At 41.9% G+C, this 25322-nt stretch overlaps 1 protein-coding gene across 1 annotated transcript in view; it reads right to left on the reverse strand.

The window, feature by feature from the left end:
* Positions 1 to 25322, reverse strand: part of LOC306708239 (nucleolar protein 4-like) — a gene marked incomplete at both ends in the record, with an annotated part of 123456 nt that overhangs the window by 85460 nt on the left and 12674 nt on the right. The window contains 3 exons of the mRNA XM_079176024.1: positions 88 to 194; positions 8056 to 8167; positions 10389 to 10541. Coding sequence (XP_079032150.1) covers positions 88 to 194; positions 8056 to 8167; positions 10389 to 10541 — 372 coding nt within the window. The remainder of the gene's footprint in view (positions 1 to 87; positions 195 to 8055; positions 8168 to 10388; positions 10542 to 25322) is intronic.

Here is a 25322-nt window from a genome sequence, read left to right on the forward strand (position 1 = left end):
GCAGCCTCCCGCCGGAGCCCAGAATCAGATCCAGCGCCAGCGTCTCCGTTGTTTAACATGCAGCTGTGTCGCAGTGACCTCACGTACCTTGTTGTTGCTCATGCACTGCAGCTTCATGTGCTTCATGTAGGTGGTGGTGAGAGGCATGTTGTAGTCGATCACCTCCAACACCAGAGAGCTCGGCCTGTCGTTCTCTGGAGAGAAGAGGGAGAGGAGGAGAAATCATTGGGCGGAAAACATCAGGCAGTGACAACAATCTGTCCCCTTTTCTACCGGTGATGCCGAATATTCATGCTACAGTGGACAAACGAAGCTCTGCTGCGCTTTGGGGGGAGTGAAATGTATCACTATAAATGGATAATTATGATAACCGTTTATAACAAATGTCAATTAAATTACCATCTAATTGACATTTGTGTATTTATTACATGAATATAAAGTAATGAAACGGAGAGCTTCGCCGTTTACTGAATTTTACGGAGTGTTGCAAAATATACAGTACAGCTGTTTCACCACAGGTGCTTTTCCCCGTGCACGTTTGTCTCCATCACACCATTTGAGCAGACATATATTTCCATATATGTGAAAAAGGCCCCGAATGAACACTGTAAGTGGACTACTTCATTACAGTAAGTGAATTATTCAAACAACATATGTACATGAATAATTCTGTCTCAAGCTTTTTGATCCATAAAGCGGTTAATAACTGTAACTGTGATCACGGTCGTGTAACTATCACTGTGACGGATATTGCAGCTTCATTTTCTTTTCAAGTCTCACTTAGGAACTGCCTTTGTTAAGATATCACTCTTTAATTGTGATATTGTATTATTATCTGTTCCTTCCTGCAGTCGTTAAGACACAAATGTATTGTATCAGTGAAAATATTACTGTAAGAAGAATGCAAAATTGTAAGCAAATCACAGTATATAAACAAATTAGTCATAAAAATGATGTATGTCCTTCAAAGTTCTGATCACCAGGCCAGTTTATTATGTAGTTCTAACAGTCTAATACAACAGTCTTTGAACTGTATTTCGTCTTACTGACTGGTGTTTAACCGATTCATTTAATCAAACAAAATGTACTGAACAAAACCACCACCTGACCATGAAATGACAGTGGAGCTAGTTCAAAAGCGTTGACAGCCCCAATAAAACTGGTATTCACTGCAGTGCTGCTGAATTTGTAAGATGGTTATTTCATAATCATCTTCTGAATTTCAGCTTTTCATAATGTCCCTGCATGATTTTTACATTTTAAAACACAGAATGTATAATCTTATCTGGGACAGCTGGTTGGTCTTGTCTTAAACCCACTGACTGTTAACGCTGATGTCTATTATCATGCCTTGTCAGAGAGCCAACACTAGAGGACCCTCTAGAGCTGGAGGTAGAGCAGCACAGACGAACAGAGGCAGTCTGACTTTGTCAAGGCCTTTAAATCCAAACTTAAAACCCATCTCAACTTTCAGTTAGTTGTTTATTCTTTGATTATTTCAAATAATAAACAACTAACTGCCTGTTTGGATCTGGACCTTCGATTCCTCCTCAGTGTTTTCATTTTCCCCCCGTTTTCTTATCTGAAGCAAGGGTCGAAAAGGACTGAGAATGTCGTAGTCATTGTAGATTGTAAAGCCTCCTGAGGCAAATTTGTGATTGTGATATTGGGCTACATGACTAATATTGACGAGACTTTACTGAGTGATGAGATACTGAGTTATAACAAACTAGGTCTCTTACTCAGGCAAATATGGGAACAACAAAAGCTTCTTTCTGCGTCAACAGGAAATAAAACGACATGACAAACCACACTGTCTCCACCCACACTTCCCTCCTCTGCCTCTCCTTTCAGTCATTTATCTACTGACCTCGTAAAGGACGTGTCTAACGTCTGGAGCGTCTACAGAACGGACATGAATACTGGGATCAATATGGCTTAGCGGAGTAGACAGGGCCGTCATCATTGATTGGTGATTGATAGTCTTGTACGAGGATGGGAGAATGAGAGAGTACGTGTTCTCCAGAGAGGGACAGACTGTGATAACTGACTGATTATGTGACACAAAGCGGCCTCGTGGTCTTCAACATGAGGCCCCGGACCATTGATCGGTCAGGACAATAAATTCTAGATGTTTTGTAGAATGTCTAAAACTAAATGGACACTAAAAGAAGTGTCACTTATAGAAGTCAAAAGAAGATTGTGACATGAAAATAAAGCTGTAGAAAAATGTTCCGTTGGTATTGAGCTAATGTCCTTTAACTGCATCACACACTTTAAGTCCATTTTAATTATAAAGCCCAGAAATCCTGAATTTAGCTTAAAGGGTTTAACAGTCTGTTCAGCATAAAACACCGTCCATCCACCTTCTGTGTTCACACTACGAGCAACACAGCATCATCTTCTGCTGTGTTATGGTGCGACGCGCTTCAAATCAAAGTCAAGCTTGTCTTAACTTTATTCATCGCGCCAAGGACACAACAAAGCGTAAACCAATCATTTGTTTTTCTTTCAATCTGCTTCGTTCCATCTAAAACATGACGTTAGCCAGTTCCCAGTGTTAATTAACCGTTTAACTACGCCAATAAGCTTGTGAGCTTATTTTTTTTTTTGTTCCATTTATCTACATGAACTAGAATTACCGCCTCCTTGTTTAACGCCTCCGCCAACTAGTCCAATCGTCGGTTATATCCATGTCTGTCCAAAATGTCATCACTTCATAATTTTATCCGAATACACATTTGTGTGAAATTGTCATAATTAGCATATTAATTATGGAGTTATGGCCAGAAATGTGTTTTGTGTGTTAACAGTGACTTTTGACCACGAGATTGTAATCAGTTCACCCTCGAGTGCTAATGGTGTCGTGCCAAATTTGAAGAAATTCCCTCCAGGCGAGATATTGCACTCACGAGAATGCAATGGACGTACGTACCTACAAAGGGTCGGACAACCAAACCCAAAAACCTATTGCCTCCGGATACGGAGGCATAAAAAAGAATCAACCCTCCCCCTAACCCCACACACACACACACACACACACACACACACACACAGTGAGCCTGCTGCCTGTGTCAATTAAACATAGCCCTGGTCCACGCTGATTAATTGCATTTAATAATTCACCGCTGAACTTTAGTGGGAGTCACTTCACGGTAGCGATAAAGAGGGCTGAGGCTGTGTGTGTTTGTGTGTGTGTGTAAGTGTCTATATGTGTGTGTCAGGGTGAGGCCGAACCCCCACAGGCAAGGAAGGCAATTAGCTGCTCTCTCTGAGTGGCATACCGTGATGGCACAACACACACACACACACACTGAGCTGAAGTATCACAGCTGTTGTAATTAGTCTGTGTGTGTGAGAGAGCGTGTGTGTGTGTGTGTGTGTGTGTGAGCGAGTGATTGTTTACTCAGCTTATTTCATCTTCTAATAAAATAATTGACATTAAGTCCTGTGGAAACATCTAGATTTTTACTTTGTAATTTTCCCCTCTCTTTATTTTTTTAAATCAATGACCAGCTGCTCAAAGCAAACATACCAATCTTGTGTTTTAATTCACATTTAAATTCACACACACAAAAAAAAAAAAAATGTTTAAAACATAAATAAAATATAAAATAAACTGAAAGCTTTTACATTTCTCACAGAAAATCACGTCACGTCATGAACAGCATCGATGCTTTTGTCTGGATTTGGTTTTAGATAAATGCAAATGTTAAAAATGTGTAACAATGAAGGGGATTTTTCGTCCTCTGTGCTGTCTGTCATTTCATATTTTCATATGTCCCCGCCTCCCTCTCTGCCCCGAATCTGTGGAAAATGAGCTTGTTTCCTGGGCCATTTTCTCTACTAAAAGCCATTAATTAGGCTAATTGAGAAGAGAGACAGGGCACTCCAATGACTCCTCTGTTTAATGAGGGACGAGGAGGAGAAAACAGGGGAGGTGGGGGGATGTGGGGAGGAAGCGAGTGAGGGAAGGATGGAAGGATAGAGACGGGTAGAGGAGGCAGTAAAGGAGGGGAAAGGAGGAAGGGAGCAGTGAGGGATACAGGGATGGGACAAGAAGCTTGGAGCAGGGTAGAGGGGGATGATGGAAGGGAGAACTAGAAGAAGAGCTGGAAGCAGGGAAGGTGGGTGGAGGGAAGGGAAGGATAAAGGAGGAGAGAAAACAGAGAGATGGACAAGCTGGAGGGGGAGGAATGGGAGAGGGATGAGGAAGGGATGGGAGTGTGCAGGGCCTTCAGGGTGCCAGTAGATGTAGAAAAAATATAATGGGAAGTGGGCAGAGAAGAAGATGGGGAGGAATGTAAAATGGATGGCAGCTATAGTCGTTCAGCTGGCAGCTACAACTGAGATAGTCGGACTCTGGTATTTGTTGTTGAATGATTGAGAACGTCATTATATTTCACACTGATACACATTTCATATTCCCCTTATTGCAAAAGATAATTGTAAGTCTGGTAGCTCTTTAAAGGACAGGTTCACATGTTTTTACAGTTTGTCCTAATACAATACTAACACACACACACACGTAGACATTAGCATTTAATGTTAATGTTTTTCATTCAGAAATCAACTTGCCCAAAGCCAATTCCTACTTTGTCCGTATAATTAGTTTTATTTATCATCAGTTATTAAATGACAAAGACCAAAGTTAACTGTCGTGTTTAATCTTAATTTAAAGCTAAGGTTGGTAATCTTGAGAAACTAGCAAGAGTACGCTACATTATTTAAATCATCAACCACAGAACCCAGCGCAGTGTTGCCAACTCTTTTCCAATGAAAGTAGCTCGCAGCACTAGATCCAGAAGTCGCTAAATCTAGCGAGGAAGTCGCCAAGTCAACAACTCTGCCAGTCCATCCCTAAAGCCACTCCCCCAAAAAGTATCATCATGAACGTTAACATATCATCATGAAAGTAAAAGAAACTGCATGACAATCCTCGGCCCTCACTCTCACTGTCCAAAAGTATGATCTTAATTAAAAAAAAACAAATTAAAAAGTTGAAGCTACTGTATTGTAAGGCTTTAGCAAGCAAGCATTTATTGTTTTGATCTGCTGTGGTTTGTTTGGGCAGTTGTGAACGCAGTAATCGTACTCTGGTGAGGACCAGAACAACTGGTCCGAGACAGCTGTTGAGAGGTGTTCTCGGACCGTTTCCAATCAAACCCTGGTGGGGTATTTGTTGAGCGGTAAACGGCAGGTTAACATGAGTGGGAGAGGACTGACAAGGACTTCTGCAGAAATCTGATTTTTGCTTGACATCTGGGCCGAAGAGAGCATACAGAACACACAAAATAAAGTCCACAAATATAGTGACATGTATAACGTGATTCGAGATAAACTGGATGAGAAGGGATTTGTGTGCACAGTAGATCAGTCCCAAGGCAAAGTGCAAAAACGTTGACAGGAATATTTCAAAGTCCGGCTCTAAAGACGAAAGAGATAAATCTTTAGATCTATTTTTTTATTTAGTCTGCTTTAAAGCGAAAGTGAAAGCACCGATAAACTGGAGTCCGGTTATCTCCACAGCCAGGACAGAGTACTTCATCAAACAAAAACTGTTTCAAATCTTCATACGGGAATGTTGTTTTAGAAACGAGGAACATCTGGAGTTAGAAAGAAGTGAGCTTTCCAGACTTCTGTAAACCGCAGCTCATCTCTGCGGCGGGCTAGAGGCTCGATGGTTACGTTAGCTGCTACCAGCACGACACGCCAACACTGACAGAACTGTCAGTGGTTGCGTTGCATTGTGGGTAATGTAGGCTCCATGTTTTGACAAAGCAGAAAAATCCATGAAAAGGAAAACGACAAGATATATCTGGATCTGCTGCATTGACTGACTGAGTGCAATAATAAATCAGGGCAGTACTCTTTAAGTATTGCTTGGCTTCTTTAGTGGCAGAGCTACTAATAATGTAGCTCATTAAAGTTCTCCACATGAAGATGACCTTTGTCAGATTGTGACTCAGCCAATTGAGCAAAGATGACTTTAAAGTTTTTAAAGGCGGGAAAAAGAGAAGTGAAGCTGAGCATCTAAAACTCGTGATCATCAGTTTTATCTTTAATTTTCTCCTTGTTCCGATACTGTGGAGACTTCACAGATGCTGGTCAGCTCGGCCACAGGCTGCTAATCAACATGAGTGACAGGTGTGGTAGCCGGGACTAACTGGGCACGAGGAAGGCGGCTTTTATCTCAGGGAAAAACAATGCATATGATACAGAACATATTTATTATATGTAATATATGCTATATTTCACGCATTCTATATTTCCCATTAAATCAAAGCCCTGCCTCTTCCCAGATACGAAAGGCATCTCCAAATTGGAAAATATTCAAATTGACCATTATAATTAATAATTCCTTCAGAAACTTCATCATTCAATGAAACTGTAGTGGATTTCTTTTTTCTTTTTTTGAAACCTTCTGTTTGATTGTTGTTGTAATCTGCCTGAGTGAGGAGAAGGATAAAGGAAGGGGAGATGGAGTCTAGTTGAAAGACATTTCGAAGGAAATGTGAATGAGAGAGCGTGACGACAAAGAGAATGAGCCGAAAGCTGAAGAAAAGTGAGAGACGGGGAGGATTCCTTTGAGCCTTCATGTTTTAATGGAGATGCTGAGGAAGAAAAACAGCAGAGGAGGAAGAAGAAGAGAAAGAGGGGGTTTTACATTGTTGTTTGCAAGTTTTGGACTTAAATGTCATGCAAATACTGAGCATTAAATTCAACTGAAAATTGAACTGAAGTGAAGCAGAGAGAAGCACCAGTAAAAATACTGACTAAATGCAGCTGTTTTTACAATGTTAAAATCATGAATCTTATTTAGCTTATGTACAGAGAGAGTAGGATTTTGCTCGTTACTGGAACGGAGAGAAGATATTCGCTGAATTTGACAAAAAGCGTTTTGGATTAGAATCGCTGACTCCACCTATAATAGAGTACTCAACCAATTGATTAATGATCCACTTAAACACACTCATGATGACAGTGCATATTCACGCATTTAAAATTTTTAGTTTCTAATTTAATTGTTGAAAACGTACAGAAACACTTGACTTGTATATAGACATGTTATTTACATTGTTGGCCATTGGTGCCAATATATATATATATAAATATGTATATATATATATATATATATATATATATATATTTCTGAAGACATTGTACATTGAGAGTAATGCAAAAAACTGAGTCGAATTATTTGTATGCGTTCACCGATAAAGCTGTTCCAGAAAATATCAAAATCAGAGATATCATCTTTTTTATTCCACACATTTCTCCTTCTTGTCATGGTATGCTATGGTAATCAAGGTTCAAGTCAGTATTCAAATTCATAATTTGTTTTTATATATATATACATATATTACCTCCAAAATGCCAAATAGCACATGAAATGAGGAATAGCAATTCCACATTATTCATTATCATGCATCAAAATCAATTATTTTGAGTTATTCTCAGACGGACTGTTCTGTTTGTTGTGTGTAGAGGGTGTGTGTGTGTGTGTGTGTGTGTGTGTGTGTGTGTGTGAATGTGTATGTGTGTGTGCTGTCCCTGGTACTGAAAGGCACCGGAGGAGATTGATCGATAGATAGTCTCAACCAGTTTAAGGCCTGTATGAAGGCATAGGCTCCAGTATATTAATTCATTCTTCTCTTTATAGACCTACATATGAGCAAATTGGTTTTTAAGGGCTTTTGCTGTTATTTTCCTTTTGAATGATTAGTGCACATTTGTAGCCGTTTTCTTTTTGATAAAAAATAAAATCCTTAAAGTCATTGAACAATAATTGCAAAGAAAAAAAACAATACTAGGAAACAATGGCCGCACGTTTGAGGAAAGTTTGACAGCATGTGTTGTCGTCGTCCCTGTTTCCAACAGCTGTTTTAATGCTCGGGCCAACCATGGCTCAAGCCGATGCAACAGGATGCTCCGCGGGTAAAGACTGATTCTCTTACTGGCTGACTGAGTGAAGGGTGAGAGGCGACTAATGCTTGTAAAGGGAAAGAGATTATCCCTCTTCTCTCTCTTTTCCTCGCAGTGTTGCGTTTGTACCTTTGTAGTCCTGTCCTGTGGTGCTGATGTGCATCCTCTTCTGACACTCTCCACAGCTCATCAGGAAACGAGTCACCGCCTCTCTGGGCAGGAAGGCGTACGTCTCGGCTATCTGAGAGAGACAGAAAGACGGGGACAGGGAGGGACAGGTTGTTCAAACTGTTTTACTACTTTCTGAAAGCCTTAATGACAAAAAGAGTTGAATGATGGTATCTGGACAGAGGCAGAGTGCAGACAGGGCAGCACACATCATCCTGAATTTAACATTTTTCGTCTCCACGATTCATAATCATTGAAATTTGCATTAAATATTAACGTTTTTTACCAATTCAAAGTCAAAATGTTCGACCTAAAGTAATGAAAGTGCATGTGTATTATTGAATGTCTATTATTTATTGATGTATTCCCTTGTGTTCACACTGTGTTCAGTGCATGTTGTGTTGAGGTGACTTTTTAACAGCTGCGTCATATGAGTGAGACTCACTGTAATCTGATCTGTCAAATTCCTATAAACAAAAACATTACATTACACTAGTCTGAGGGATTGACACCAAAATACAATGTTTATTAAATCAGTACAACTTTTTCTGTCATAACTATCATTCACGTCAATAAAATTGGCCCAAAATGGCATGATAGGATTTTGTCTCAGTGTTTAAAAATGTACTTTTAAAGAGTCAGTGTACTCCTCAGAGCTGATGCTGAAGATTCGGGGTCTATGTATTAGTGGGTGTATTTTTAAAAGTATGTATGTATGCATAAATCAAATATTTATTCTGGAAGAGATGCACAAAGGCACAAAAGAGGAGAGGAGGAGGGGTGGAAAATATCCAGCGTGGGTGATGGGGGTTGCTGTGCAGCATGCGTGTGTGTGTGTGTGTGTGTGTGTGTGTGTGTGTGTGTGTGTGTGTGTGTGTGTGTGTGTGTGTGTGTGTGTGTGTGTGTGTGTGTGTGTGTGTGCGTGTGTGTGTGCAGGAAGGAGGGAGTAAAGCAAAGGCAAATGTCACTCAATGCCTTTGGTGGCACTAAGACCTGAAGCCATGTGGCATGGTGCAGCATCTCTAGGCTTTAACTATACTGTATACATTATAAATATACTGTAGTAGGACAGAGAGGACAGACGCACAAATCAAACCCAATCTGTGCAAGAGAATGAATAGTTTGAATAAAAAGACAAAAAGGAAAATATACAGATTGTTAAAGAAGATAAGAAGGAAAGAGGAAATGTAAGGGAAGTAGAAAAGAAGACAGACAGAGATGTCACAGCTTCATCCCTCTGTGACTGGTGCACTTCCTCCATTTCACCAAAAGAGGGCAGTGTCATCAGCCGAGACGGGGGAGCAGAAATGTACAGCTGTCAACAGCTCAGGTTGATTCATTCCTCTAAACTCCAGATCACACAAAGGAGCTTACCTAGGTATAAGGACATGAAGGAGGTTCCTGAGCAGTTTCCAGATCAGAAGTGCAATTCTTTCAGAAATCTCCAAATGTCAAAAGTTTTTGATACTAAATCACAAATTAATATTGCTATTGTACACCACTTCTATACGTTTGACCTGCTATCTCCCCCTAAAGATCAGCTGTCACCACTAAAAAAGTTCAAACGTGTCTATAGCAAAGAGGGGTGGAGTGGCGAAGGTTAAAGTAGGGCAGCAGCTAACAATCATTTTCCTTACCATATGATATTCCCATTATTTTATCAATTCATTGATTGATTGATTAACTGTCCCCAGCCTTCCAAAACTCAAAGATATGTAATTTATTATCACGCAAATCCTCACAAACAAGATGCTGGAACTACGTGATTTGGTAATTACTAAAAAGTGACATTTACTAAAGAAAACAGTCAAAACACACAAAGTCAAAGTAGAAATTGACTTGATGCGTCTGCCAGTTTCAGACTGAAATCCATCTGATCGGAAACTGAAACTATGTTGTTTGTTTCTTTTCTCTTTTTTTGCCAGAGAGTGAAAGAGGAATGAGGCCCAAAGAAGAGGAAGAGAGAGAGACAGAGAGACAGAGAGAGAGAGAGAGAGCGAGAGAGAGAGGGGAGAGTAGGGGGGAGGGAAGCAGTGTGTTAAGCAACAGACAACACAAGGTATGACAGAGAGAACACACTCTGTAGGGGGAGGTCGGAGGAGAGACAGAGGCGTGAAAACTTAAAAGGAAGAGAGAGAGACGACAAAGTGAGACTAAAAGATGAAGACCGACAAAAAAGAAACCACCAGGAAGAGTCACATATTAAAATTACAAACGAAAGTGCAAACTGTCTCACACAAACCATAACTTCCTGATATTTTAAACACAAACGGTAGCAATGATGTGGTTCTCACAGCTTTGTAGGTCTTCTTCTGGCCGGCGTGCTTCGGGGCTTTGCTGGGGTCGGCGCTGATCTCCACATGCATGGCATAGATGATGTCGAAGAAATCCTCCACCACCGCCACACGCTTCAGGGACGAGTCCACGCCTGAGACTGCATCCACACACTGGACACAGAGGGGGAGAAAGATAGGAGACATGAAGACAGAGTGGCGTGCAACAAAGATCCCCAATGAGGTTGGCTGATTGGACAAATACATCAGCTATCCATCTATTTTTTTTGGGAGGGGGACAATGTTTGTAATTTTATTTTGCTAATTGAATAAGTCTGCCTTCGAAGAATGAGTGAGAGCCACTGCTCAGTGGGCAGCTGGCACAGCACGACAATGGGTCTTCGGAACAATGGGCGTTTGTTCGGACAACCTTTTCTGTCCAATGGGACATTTTGGGACTATTGGTGTTTCGGAAATAATGGATTGTCGGAACCACGGGCCGTCTCCTTCTCTCAGTCACCTTAACATAGGATAAACACTACTAAGAAGGAAAGTCATTGGCCTCATTGGTGAAACTGCAGCACGGAAACGCAGATAATCCGCACTGGAACCAGTGGGCGTAGTTGTGAAGTGGAAAATACAAATGCCAATTTTCGGTGTTCCCGCACAGCTTCTTCGCATTGCACCGGTGAGGGACAACTTCTAACGAGGAAATGAAGCCTGATTTAGCTCAGTGAAAGAGAGGAACCTGAATTCAGAGGTAGGGTTCTATGTTTCAGTTTAATAAGGAATACAAATAAAACATTTAATAAAGAAACAATTTATAGTGAAGAATAATTCATTTCTTGTGCTTTATGGTCTCGAGATTGTGAGAACTGGCGGCTGGCCGTGCAGGACTCCTCTCTGACGAACGAGGACCTTCTTTTCAAATAAAACTTCTGTGACTGTCCCGTCTTTACTATCAAAAGCACATTTATGCCTTTCTGTTTACGGTATCAGTCTTCTGTAGTTCACATTAAGTGTGTTGAACTTCATGTCACAATCTGCCTTGATGTACATAATTAGGCTGTTTAGAGCTTCTTCATTTGAGATAACAAAACTGATGGATGCAGATCTCACACTGTGATCGTTGAACTTATTACGCTGCAGTTTTTTTGCAGCGTTTATCACATATTGGAGATGGAACATTACTGACTTCAGAGGAAATTCAAACATTTACTTTGTGCTTCCTGTACGTTAAAAAAAAGAAGAAATCCATATTGTCTTTTTTCAGTTGAAAAATAGCAGCTGCAGGAAACACGTGTTCTCACAAGCTGTCAGGTTTCCTTCCAAATGTATCGCACATTTTAACTGAACTGCAAGAAGATTAGCAGCAAAAAAAATATGAATGAATGCTCATTTCTAACCACTACCATTATGAGATCATTAGAAGTTGATTCATAGAAATAAGCAGTATGTGGTGCCAATTCTGCAGTCAGAAAATTCAACCATTGCAGAGGAAGAAAGTGCAACTAGAAGACGTAATTGAAAGAGCGCCAATCGACCCTCAAACAGTGAAAAATGATTCAGTGAACCGTTTGTGTTTGTTTCATGTATTAATGTGACGAAGTTCACGATTAAGAAACGTTTTCTTTTGGGCAGAGCAGAAGCTGGACGTTGAAGTCCCATATTTCCCTTAAGTTGTCCTTCATTCACTGAATCTGTTTCCATTTTGATTTTATAGAACTTTTTTGGAGATTTTGGTGAATTTTTGGCATTTCCACTCGAAAATGTAAAATGTTCATAAAAACAGATGGATGGAAACGCACCTATTTGGTACGTTGGTGGCCGTTTTGAAAGATTAATAATGGAAACTTAAAAAGCCTTTTGGGAGAGAAGTTCACATCATAACAGGCCTTTACATAAACGTCTTTAGTTGCTGCATATATTCAAAGCTTAATGAAATGTTTCCAACATGCCAATTTCCTCTGATGTTTAATGGTGTGGAAAAAAATTCATGATGTGTAATTATACTTAAGTGACTATTAGACAAAGACTTGTACACCTGCTGCATGTTAACCAAACTTCCCAGAGGACAGAGCACACTCTCTTCCTCTCTCACGCTCACACAAACATGGGAATACCAGGAAGTCTTGGGAGTCCCGCCCTTTTTCCCACAAGGCTGTGTGAGTGTGTACCACGGAGGAGAGAGAGACTCGAAAGGGGTGGGACAAGTGAGTGTGTATTTGTTTTATAGACAAAGAGGCATAAAAGATAGAGAAAAGGAATAGGGGGAGAAAGAGAGGGGGGAGAGAGAGAGGAAGACTAATAGAGGGATGGATGGAGGAAGAGGACTCAATATGTGTCGGTGGATAACAACAGGTGGTAGGTCTCTCACACACACACACACACACACACACACATACCTCCCCAGCTTCAAACCAGTAGCACATGGTAAAGCCTGCTATTGCCATGGTAACCAATGAGAGCTGTGCCTCACAGGGCAGGTGAGTGAGTGTGTGAGAGTGTGTGTGTGTGTGTGTGTGTGTCCACAGCATATTTTCTGCAACAGATTGTGTGTGTTTGTGCAGAATAATTGTGTCACAGAACAAAGTGTGAGCCTTGTTGCTTCTGTGTGTGAGGACAGACACAGAGACACACACACACACACACACACACACACACACACACACACACACAAACACACAAGAAAAGAATGTGTGGTGCAATTAGGAGGTGCAAACGTTCATGTACAGTCAGTCTCTCTGATCACACATGCTTGCAGACAGTATAGAAGAACCTAAAGTGTGTATGGTAGTTGTATAGCGGACCGTATCCGAACGTCTCCACACACTCCTGAGAAAACGATTGGGCTCCACCACGTTCTTTATCGGTCTGAACCAACTGAACCAAACATTATTGGATTCATAATCGCTCTTTTCTGCCTGCTGCTTGAAACGAGGTTGATGGGAGCGCTGAGATCAATGCACTAAAAGCTCTGCAGGGCCACACAGTTGATGATAATTATCTGCAGGTTTCTCACATTCAATCAAAAGTTCATACAAAAATATTTATCAGAGGAGCCCTGTTCTGCATCCACACACAAATGGAGACGCACAGCTGATGCTACAAAGTGTGGAGACACCAGGAGCCTGAGAGTCCACGGCTGCCTGAGAGAATATTTCATTTCCACGTCAGATGACACAACTTGTTATGTGTGTGAACAGTGTTCAATTTCCAGTCGACAGGAAGCGGGACGCCTGTCTACCTGTGTGTGTGTGTGTGTGTGTGTGTGTGTGTGTGTGTGTGTGTGTGTGTGTGTGTGTGTGTGTGTGTGTGTGTGTGTGTGTGTGTGTGTGTGTGTGTGTGTGAGAGAGAGAGAGGGAGGCCAGGGTGACAGGTGTGTGTGTGTCTCATTATTCTGAAGCAGTGTTCCCTGTGCGGCCTTTACCAGATGTAGAGCATCTAATGAAGAACCAATGAACTGAAGCTTTTTCATCGTACACACACACACACACACACACACACACACACACACAATCAGGACACTATCTTTTGACCCACCACCCCTCTCTGGCTCTTTCTCTCTCCAACATTCCCTCCCCCTCCTCTCCATCTCAGGGAGCAGGTACTGTAATAGGGGTTTCTATGGTAACCAGCTGCATCTTATCACAGAAGGGATGTTTCTAATGACACCCACCCCACCCTCACATCCCCGATGCCATTACAATTGCCAGGCAGACGAGGAGGAGGAGGAGGAGGAGGAGGGTGTGAAAGAGGAAAAAAGACAGGAGGACAGTAGTTTGTCGATGTATCTGCTCAGGCGTGGTGGCCATCGACGCTCGCGATTGCCTACATGATTTGTGTGCACTTCAACCCAAACATACCAGTAGTGAAACTGGCATCCTTTTCAGAGGATTATTATTCCTGTTTGTAACGTTCATCAACTAATATGAAAAATGTGTTGATCATAGGCGTGTAGGTTTGCGTTTAGAAGAGAGGCAGACAAAATGAAGTCAGAAGTTTCTCAACCACATCAAGTGAAAGGCAGTACAACAAAAACAAATGACTCTCCGCTAAGTCCCGCCCCTCGACTGCAGACTGGCCAATCATAGCGTAGCACCGGCCAGGAAAAGTGCTGTTCTTTCATTTCATTGTCTTCTGTCTCGGTCCGCCAGGTGAAGTGTTGGTTCACTTTTACACTTGACTCTGTAAATTTAAGCTTCTATATTTATCTTTTCAACTGAATCATTTTGTCATACTGAAGACTCTTTCTTCTGTCGGCCTCTTTCTGAATTGTTTTTTTGTTTTTAATATGTATGCACGGAGGACAGATAGTGACAGTGTGGGCTCCATGGTAGCTCTGACAGCTTGATGGAGTAGCTGTGGGGAGTAGGGGCTTAGCAAAGGGTCAATTAGAAATGTAACATGCTGCATTATTAATGCACTAACCTGCTTAAACAGTAAACAGCTTACGAGTTAATAAATCTTTTTCAGAATAAGGGAAAATGTTTTTAAACGTAGACAATGAGACATACAAGAAGAAAGAATGAGCTGATTTTAAAATCATGTTACATTCAATCATTTACAACTGCCTCTATTTAAAAGAGTTAATAGGAATTGTACCCACAACCCTGACATCTATCTGTCTCCACAGAAATTATGACTTTTTTAGGAGAGAAAAAGGTTTAGAGAATAATTGTTACCGCCATAACTACTGTGAGGTAATGTCAAGGTCTGTCGGACGGGTTGCTTCAGAAATAAAACCACTGGATATAAAAGTGTACATCTCATCTGAATATACTGCATGAATGAAACTACATGTATAATGACTTTACTCAGTTTTCTTTTTTTAAGTAGAAGATTCCTGAGCATGTGTTTCACTGTTTTGTTCCTCCCACCGTGACCCAGGACCTCGCACGTGATTCAGTTTGTTTCTTTTCTCTGACATGTGTTTACAGCGTGCAGGGCCAGCATTGGCCTTTCCCTCTCATTGGCACATCACAGGAGGGCTGAGCCACCGTACAACAGAGCTCTAGTGCGCACGTACGCACGCACACACACACACCCACACACACCCAAAAAGAACGGAGAGGACATGTTTGTCCTCAACTGTCTGCTCCCATGCTCGTTGTCCCTGATACCGGGATCGAATGTGACGTAAAACCACCACACACAATTTATCAAGCAATAACACTTCCACATGGAAGGAAAAAGTGTGCAAAAATATACATAGATTAAATTACACACATGCACACAGACACACAGACACACACACATACATACACTGGACCTGAGGTTGTAGGGCACATCACTAGCCCGGGACTGTAGCTTATGTGACAGCATGCGCACACACACACACACTATTTGTGGGCCACAGGGCCTCTGTGTGTGTGTGTGTGTGTGTGTGTGTGTGTGTGTGTGTGTGTGTGTGTGTGTGTGTGTGTGTGTGTGTGTGTGCGTGTGTGTGTGTGTGTGTGTGTGTTGAGGGAACACCTTAAGGCACAGCGCACAGGACAGCACAGCATGCAACCGACCGACCGACACAAACAGCAACCCCCCACTTTCTACTGGCCGAGCAGAAGGGTCAAAGTCAGAGAGAGAGAGAGAGAGAGAGATGCCGAGCTGCCTGACTGCAGGACACACTTGAGTGAACATACAAATAAACACAGTAAACACACAGGACTGCATGCATATCTCATGAGGCTGCAGGCTATGTACACACATGTTCCTCCTGTGCAGCAGCCATGACAAAGTATCGTCCACTAAAATACTGAAAATGCGACTACTTTTCTCTCACTCTCTCTCCCCCATTTTCTGGTCTAGTGTCACAGTTTTTCATGGTACTCCCCCATTTTATTTCAGCTCATGAGGACAGGTTGGATGGCTGGACTTTCACCCAGGAGACCACGGTTTGTGTTTCATGTAGAACCAATTTATAATTGGCTCATTTTACCGTACTGTTAAGTAGATGTTAAGTGGCTTACGTACTGAACTGTGTGAGTTGTAGAAGTGTCACGATTATTGTATTTAAACTAACTTGACTAACTTGATTAATAAAGATCAGCAGATCATGTATATATGGAACATATTTTATTTCATTTTGTGTCATTTCAAAGGCTTGTGTAAAATATTTGGGGTATATCTTCATATCTCACCTTTCTATCTGACCCTCCATCTCTCTCTCCTATGACCCGCTGCACCTCCACTGCCTCCATCCACACATTATTAGAAACCTCTCTCTCTCTCTCTCTCTCTCTCTCTCATTTCCTCTGTTTTATTTTTTGTGGGCACTCTCCCTCCCATTTCCAAACCAGCCTGTTGCTAGGATACACGTGGGGTCCATTCAGTGAAAGCCAACTGCCCCCCCCCCTCATCCCCTCTCCACTAGCACCACCACCATCCTCCTCCTCCTCCTCCTCCTCCTCCTCCTCCTCCTCCTCCTCCTCCTCCTCCCCTCTTCATCCAATAGACTGGGACACACAGCAGGATGAAGCGTGTGCTGAGCCGCGAGCAGCAGCAGCCAACCTGCATCACGACATACACACACACACATACCCTGACACACATACGCACACACACACATACATACACACACACACATAGTGTGTAGACACACTTAATGTAGAAACACATGCACGCAACGCATATATGCTCACACACACACTGTGACACGAGCATTCTGACCGTCACATCCTGGTATACACAAATGCTGACTAACACAAACACACAAAAGAGAGTCCAGAAACACACACACCCCACGTCAGCCCTGAGGTACCATAATGCAATGCAGTAGAAATAGCTCCAGTTCCAACTTCAACAACATAATCAGACCAGAAAGACCCAGTTAGTCCAGTCTGCATGAATATTTCATCGGTGTGTCGTATCAGGAACATTTTACGCAATAACGCATGATAAAACAGCTCCAACATATTCAAAGTATTCCCCAGTTTGACTTTATACAGATGCAGAATAATACACTGGACGATTACTGCACAGTGTAGACAAAAACATCACCCTTCATGTGGGTCAGCGCTTTCTGAGGTAAACTATTGTAAAATGTAATGTTAAGAACAGAATGATTAGATCTGGAAGGAACACAATCACCTCTCGCCAAGCAAAATACAGTTTGTCAATGGTATGAAAATAAGTGTCCCTGATGTATTTTTGATGGAGCCTGCTGAGTGTTCTCATTGAAATGAATGGTGTTTTTCATACACTGCTAATGTCAGTCTGAACACAGCTGAAGCGTGATGAGCAGAGCGTGTGTTTCGAGGAAGAGACTAAAGCTTCAACCAGCTGTAAAAACATGTTTTAAAAAAAAGTAGTAACTGTCTGACAGTCAGTGATAATCCTGTTTACAGACTGGAGAGGCAGCGGCTAAATGGGCCGTGACACAAACTTTCCCTCCTTCCACCGCTCCTCTCTTCCCTCCATCCATCCATCCTGCTCACTGTGACCTGCTTCTATCCCTTTCTCTATATACAGCAGCATCCTATCGCTCTGTCTTACTCTGTCCATCCATCCATCATCCCCATCTCTCTCTGGAGGATTTGATACCACAGCCCAAACACTCCCTCTCAGATGTTGCACATCTTCTCTCCCATATAGTCCTGCCTTCCTTTCATTTCTCATCCTCTTATCTCACCCCCTTGGTTCGGACAGATCTATAAAAGAGAGGCTCCCACTTCAGATGAAAGAAACAGGCCAAAAGCAACAGCCCTTTCCTTTGTGACATTGACTATGTCGACATGAAGCAGGCAAAATTGCCAACTAAAGAGTATTTCTGATTACCTTAATTCAGGAGCAGGCAGCCTTAGGAACGTGTGTCACCATTGGTATGGTATACATATTGATCTGGTGTGCCCAACTCACTGATACTTTATCTGACTGAGGTTTGTACAAGAATCTATGGCCCCAACCCCGGCTCTGAAATAGACTCACAAGAGACTAACTGTGCTGTGAATTGGTATATCCGTGGTGCTGTCCGTGGTGCTGAAGTAGCAGGGATTAGATTAGAGGGATTTGTGCAACGTTTCGGAGTCCCCCCCCCTCCCCCTTCTGTCACTTTTGATATGATCTTTAATATTCTCTAAACTATATAGCTTCTGTAATATAGAATCCAAAGAGTCTTATTGAGAAAAAAAATGCTTCGCTAGTTGCTTGTGATCAAAATGATCGGGTCAGTCCTCCATTCAAAGTGTCCAGTGAGACCAGTTTAGCCTCACGGAAGTTTGTACTGGAAAATGCTACATGTCAACCTTTTACCTCCTGAAAGTCACTAAAACGTTCGAAATGCTTTAAAGCACACTCAAACCTTCTAATACAAACTATTAAATATGTAAAAACCTATTACTTATAGATTAAAAGTTGTTCTTAAACAGAAAAGTTTGGTGACAAGACATGAGGACATGAGCCATTCAGATCAGAAATGTAATAGTGACGATGATACTAATGATTATCATTAGTATGATGAAACTAATGATAGTGATAATGATGCTTGCAATAAGATTTATGTTGATGAAGGTGTTGATTTTGACGACACACACACACGCACACACACACGCACGCACGCACGCACGCACGCACGCACACACGCACGCACCTAAGAAGCATTGAGCTAATTATCAAGCAGTGTTGGCAGCAGGGCTGAGAAAGGGGCATTGTGGGATAAGATGAAGGGGGGGAGGCAGGGAAGAGGGATGGGGGAGAGAAGAGAGAGAGAAAAGGAGGAGAGGGTAGGGTGTCTGTGGGGAGACGGTGAGAATGGAAGAGGAGGGATGCTGGAGGGAGGTGAAATGTGTGTTTTGGAGGAGGGGGGGAGGTACAAAAACGGAGAGGAAAAAGAAGGAGGGGGGAGACGTGATAATGAGAAGCCCGTTGTCCCACAAGAACATCTCCCTCTGCTTCCTCCTCCTCCTCCTCCTCCTCCCTCCAGACACCAGCCTGGTCTACACCAGCAGAAAAGTGTATTCTTTCTTCCATAAAACTGGATACAGGTGAAAAATATTTTCCATTTCACACATCAACTCCATCTCCAGGAAAGATTAGAAAGTGAATGATTTCCATCAATCCATTACTTGTAACCGCTCGTTGCGGCGGGCTGATCCTAGCTGGCATTGGGCAAGAGGCGGCGTACTCCCTGGAAGGGTTGCCAGTCAATCAGAGCTCACGCTCACACTGACATTCACACCTACAGGCCATTTTTAGAGTCACCGCCTAACCAGCATGTTTCTCGACTGTGGGAGGAAATCGGAGGACCGTTCATCTGCTGGGACAGGGAGAACGTGCAAACAAGCCAGACACTAATAAAATGTGATGAGGTCCAACTAAATATCAATAAGCTTTTCTGATTTTACGTGACGTTTACTGACAATAACTAAGCAAAGAGATATTACTCCCGAATAGGTTCTTTGCAGATGACACATCGGAGTGCTTTCCAGATGGAGGGCAAGCAACTGGAGGCAGGTTCAATACTGCAGCAATAATGCATCTGGTCTGCGCTGTTTACGGCTGTTCCAACCGACCAAATCGGGGGAAAACAAGGGTTGCTTTCGAGTCCCGAAAATAGTTGTACACAAAAGGTGAGAAGTTTAAAAAACTCATCGAGAGACGGAGACAGACAGTAGATCAAAAACCTCCGTCTAAAGTCTGGAGGAGCGGAGTCATCTTGCTAGTTATCTATCTACCGGGAGATTTGTTTTTAGCGATGCTAACTACCCGGGGAAAAAACAAGATGGCAATCGTTTAATGCAACTTTGGTTCCGGGGTCAGGGACCCCAACGCACACAAAATAGTTGCAAGGCTCCAGACTCTTGTACGCCTTCATCTGGCAAGCCGCGTAGTAGTAGGTCTGGAGGACGAGGTCATTTGTAATGTCGATCGCCTCCACACTGGGCAAATCGGTCAAGGTGTGGGAAAAATCGCTCTTCTTCTATTTTCTATTTTCTGGCGATACCTGCTGCAAGTTCAACCAACCCTCTTATGTTTTCACTTTCCTCCATTGCCAATTTGCGCAGTATGTTCCTCACTTCCTGCCTTCCATCTAAATTTTGCGCGTCATAATAGTCACGTGATTGCAAACAAGCTATTAGCTTCTCTTCTCTGCACTGTAAGTATTTTGTAAATGGCCTAACGCACAATATTGCCACAATATCAATGGAGGTATTTGGTCAAAAATATTGTGATATTTGATTTTCTCCAAATTGCCTTGCTTTAGCTCCAGGGAGGGGTGTAAAAATGACAGACATATAGTCTAACACTCACCCTACATACATTAACAGGTGGTGTTCTCACTTTACTAAAGCAGCATGACGAAAAATCAGCTTTTTAATCAATGAAAGCATTTAGAAATATGGTTGATTTAGCGTCTGGGTTTTAACGACTTGGGGTCACTAAAGCAGCCTGACTGTAGGTCTAAATGACAGTGTACCAAACGTAACAGCCTGGTTACACATAGCTTCTAGGGAACTTTGGACAGTTCACAGACCTATTACAGGCTCTTCTGCTCACGGGGTCGATTGTATCTGTTGTTACTTCTTTAATTCAGCAGGCATGGCTATGCTTCTGCTGCTGCGGCTCCTATTTGTTCTGGTTCCAATGATCCTCTTGTCACTATGTGCGACAAAGAAATAAATGACACTGGGAGAATGATGGGAAAACCACCTGAAATCTGTCACGCTGAGCGCTGTTAGCACTTTAAGCCGACATGCTGCTAAGACCATAGAAGAGAATAACAATAAGAGTCTGTTGAATTGAAACTGCTGAAAATTATTTTTTGTATTTTAAGCTCTGTAGGCAGTTGACGTTGTCTTCAGTTTGTATGTGAAAGTAGTTGAAGAGCAAAAGATGAACGGTCAGCTGAAGAGTGAGAGATGAAAGCAGCTATAAAAGCAGTTGATTAGAGCAACTATAGTTTCACTTTAAGTGCCAGAGAAAGTGTATCGGCTATCGACGACCGTCGGAGTACATCATACATTTTGAGCAATTTTTGAGGCAATCTATGTCATATTCTTTAGCTAATATAATGATTTGCCTCTGTATGGAGATGGGTCTGGCAGGGACATAAGGGTTTATTATGAGCAAACCATAACAGTAACCAATGAACAGTGAAAGACTAACCAACTAACTTGTTTTGGTGAGTTTTAATTTGTTACTGTCGAGTTTGAGTAGTGTACAGAAGGTGTACGGTTGTATTTTTCTGTTTAATAAGGAGAATAGGAATAGTTCCTTTTATGACATTTTGTGTTTGTTTTGTTGATTTATTAGACTACAGAAAGCTAAGGGAGCTTGTGGAGCGAACACACACATGTGCGCGAATACATCAGCAATGGTCAGGAGTTGGGCTGATGGTTGACCAACTACTGGTTGCTTGGAGTAAAGATTAGTTGAAGTGTTCGTTGACATGCTTTATATTCAAGAAATTAATCTTAAATGTGTCATCTGATTCTTAGGGAAAGATTGATCTACCTAAAATGTAACTTTTCAAACAGACTTATCTCCAAACTGACCAAAACTATCATACGACACTCTGGATTTTTGATTTTTACATAATGTTTCCTGAAGCTGAGCCGTTCATAATCTCAGAGGGCCGACTGTGACTGACTGCTCTCATTAATTATGCCTGGTGGCTGGTGTTAATATGCCAGCCTGCCGCTCAGGTGGGAGAGGGGAGTGATGAGAAGGAGGAGAAGGTCAGGAGAGGAGGAGGAGGAGGAGGGACGAAAGTGGAAATGGAAGCCTTGCAGTCTAATTAAGACTGGTGTTAATTTCTTTTCAACATCACAGCGGCCAAAAGGAGCTGTTCACCATGGCAACGGGAGAACACCGAGGGGGAGGTGAGCCTGGTTTAAATAAAATACCAGCACTGTTACCAACTCAACGTAACGGACTCCAGATCAGCAGCACTCCACAACAAATGCAGGGCTGTACAGAGATTTACCAGCAGCCACAGTAGGTCCTGTGAAATAATTAACCCTCCACTTTTTAGATGTTTTACTACAAAAACCAAAGGATTACATGACCTTCTGAATGAATACTACAGTATAAAACCCTTTCAGAAGTACAGGACTAATGTAAAAATCTACAATGCAAGAAATGATCAGGATGAAAACAAATCTAAATGCGCGGTGACACAAATAACCAGCAACTATATAATAACGTAAGCTACAGTTGAAATAGAAAACTAGCATGTCCGAGTGGCATCATTGTTGGCACCACTGTCGCAATGACAACCGCATCACGAAAAAGAAGGGGGAGGGCGTGGTGATAATTAATTATGCTAATTTAGCGTATTTTAATGGGATCGTGATGAAATCGAGATCCTACCCGTGGCAGATAAGATTGCAGAGTGAAAGCGAGGCTTAAACGCTAATGGTGTCATTATTCTACGTTGTGCAATCAACATTTACTTCATAACGATAAGTTAAAGCATAACAACCTGTCTAATGACACTTTAAATGTAATTAAACCAGATTTCTCTACACAGAAGTGTGATTAAATCAAAATACTCACAAAGATGTGGAGGTAATGAATGAAATTACAGTTGCGTTCAACTTGAACACCTCTTTACAGCGGAGGTTTTACACTAAATGGTTTTTGTAATGAAATCCTTTTTAATCTATTGTATCAGTTGACAATTTAACGTTCAACCCTAGCATTGTCACGCCACTTCATAACACATGCATCATATTTTATTTCACTCCGCATAAAAATGCAAAACTACAAGTGAAAGAAGTGAAAAACATGTATTCATATAGAAATGTCAAAGTCTTAATTAGTTTTAAGGGAGAAAACGAGTGACTGAGTTGATGATGTTAAACACTGTGGAGCTCAGACTATTTACAGAGCAGAGAGGGAGTTGTGTTTATTGTGTTTATTTCTGTAAAATCTTTGAAGGCATGGCAACCGTCTAAATTCAGCAAAACCAATTAAGATTTCAAGCACAATCTGTAGAAGTAATCAAGCTCCGTGTTTTTGATCCTTTCCAACCATTTAAAAGAGAAAACTTTGTTTCTGTCTTTACATATTTTGTTAGCTGGAGTTTGAGAAAGACAGAGGCGTCTCAGGCTGATGTCTCACCTTTAATGTCACAGTACAGTCGGTGTGAATGTCAAGTTTATAAAAGTTTAAATGTGTTTGATTAAACAGCGGGGGTGCTGAGAATGAGAGACAGCTACCGCTCATTATAAGACATCAGCTCGTCTTTCATGTATTTAAAGTAGATACGCATGAAACGATACAGACACTCAAGACAGAGAAAGAAAGGAGGAAGATTTGAAAGACCAACAAGAAGCTAATATGAACATCATACAAACAACAAGAAATAATTACCATCAATGTCGAGTAATAATTAAATACAACAAAAAAAAAAGATCGTCAATATCATGACTTTTGGTCTATAACAAGACTACGTTTACATGCCCACTAATAGCTATCCAGAATATGTCAATATTGAGAATTTGGTACGCGTGTAAACAGCGTATTTCATTCTAAAGTAGGCCTTATGGCGACGGAAGCATTTTCCGATCAAGACATGTGGGACGTGCAGATATTATTCTGGTTTTAGGAGCATTCTTAGGACGTGTACGCAGCACCTTCGGAAAATGCGTCTCAATTAAAGTTTTTACAGCAGTTTGTGGCACACAGCCTCTTTCCCTGTTTACGGCCAGCTCTGTGCGTTGTACACAAAGCAACCAGCCAACAGTTTGCAAGGCTGGAGTAGAGCTGAATGCCCAAAAGAAAAAGCTAATACCAGTGATAACCGTGAAAGATTTGTTCTCCCTTCAAACATATCTGTTATGGCTGAGAAGCTAAAAGGAGCCATCTTTGGGTATTAGACACATTTAAATAACATCTCAGTTTGATCCATCATGTCCAAAATATTGGAAAATAGTTTTAGAAATGTAGTTTTAAGGAGTTTCTAGAGTCTCATTTCACTGCACCAGTCAACAAGCGATTCTGCTCCGATTCTGTTTTCTAAAAGAGCCAATCTCTTTTCTCTGTCTGCTTGTATGCGTGTGTGTGCGTGTGTGCGTGTGTCCGTGTGTGTGCGTGTCCAATACATTCATGTAGGTGTGAAGTCAGCCATGCTCATCCCAGACAGACACTAACAGACATGAGGATTATCGGAAGACAAAGAGAGGTTTTTTGGTGTATGTACGTGAGATTTAATGGAATGGATGGGTCGCCATATTTGAATACTTCATCTCGTGTTTAATATAAAATCCACTGAAGGATACATGCGAGGATTCACCTGTGACATCTGGATTTCACTTCATATTCAACCACAGTTTCAGCTATCATATTATTTAGTGGTGTGACCCTTTAATGGAGTCTCTTGCTTCACTAACAATCCCCATCACACACACACACACACACACACACACACACTCTCTCTCTCTCGCTGGCCTCACAGTAACATAATTACACCAGTCAACAGCATACAGCTGCACAGCAAGAGTTTAGCTGTGCACAACACAAACACACACACACACACACACACACACACACACACACACCACAAACCCAGACACACACTCCATCACCCCTTCTGTCTTTGAGCAGTGACACACACTCTCAAACAGTGGGGGTTTGCCTCCATTGTGCTCCAAGACATCTGACACTTGCACTGATCCACCATACAAAGACAACAGCTAGGTGTGTGCGTGTGTGTTTCACTTTGAGTTGCACGCACACGCACACGCACGCACACACACACACACACACACACACACACACACACACACACACACACACACACACACACACACACACACACACACACACACACACACACACACACACACACACACGCACACACACACACACACGCACACTCAGAAGTGCAAATAAATCAGCAGCAGTCACTTTCCAGGAACTCCCTGCTGCTGACACAAAGAGGGAATAATCCTCTACGACCACTGACTGTCACAAGGATAGCGAGTTTCTATGTACTACAGTTGATTATCTCTGCTT

This window comes from Pholis gunnellus (genome assembly GCF_910591455.1).
Source record: "Pholis gunnellus genome assembly, chromosome: 2".
Lineage (NCBI taxonomy): Eukaryota > Metazoa > Chordata > Actinopteri > Perciformes > Pholidae > Pholis > Pholis gunnellus.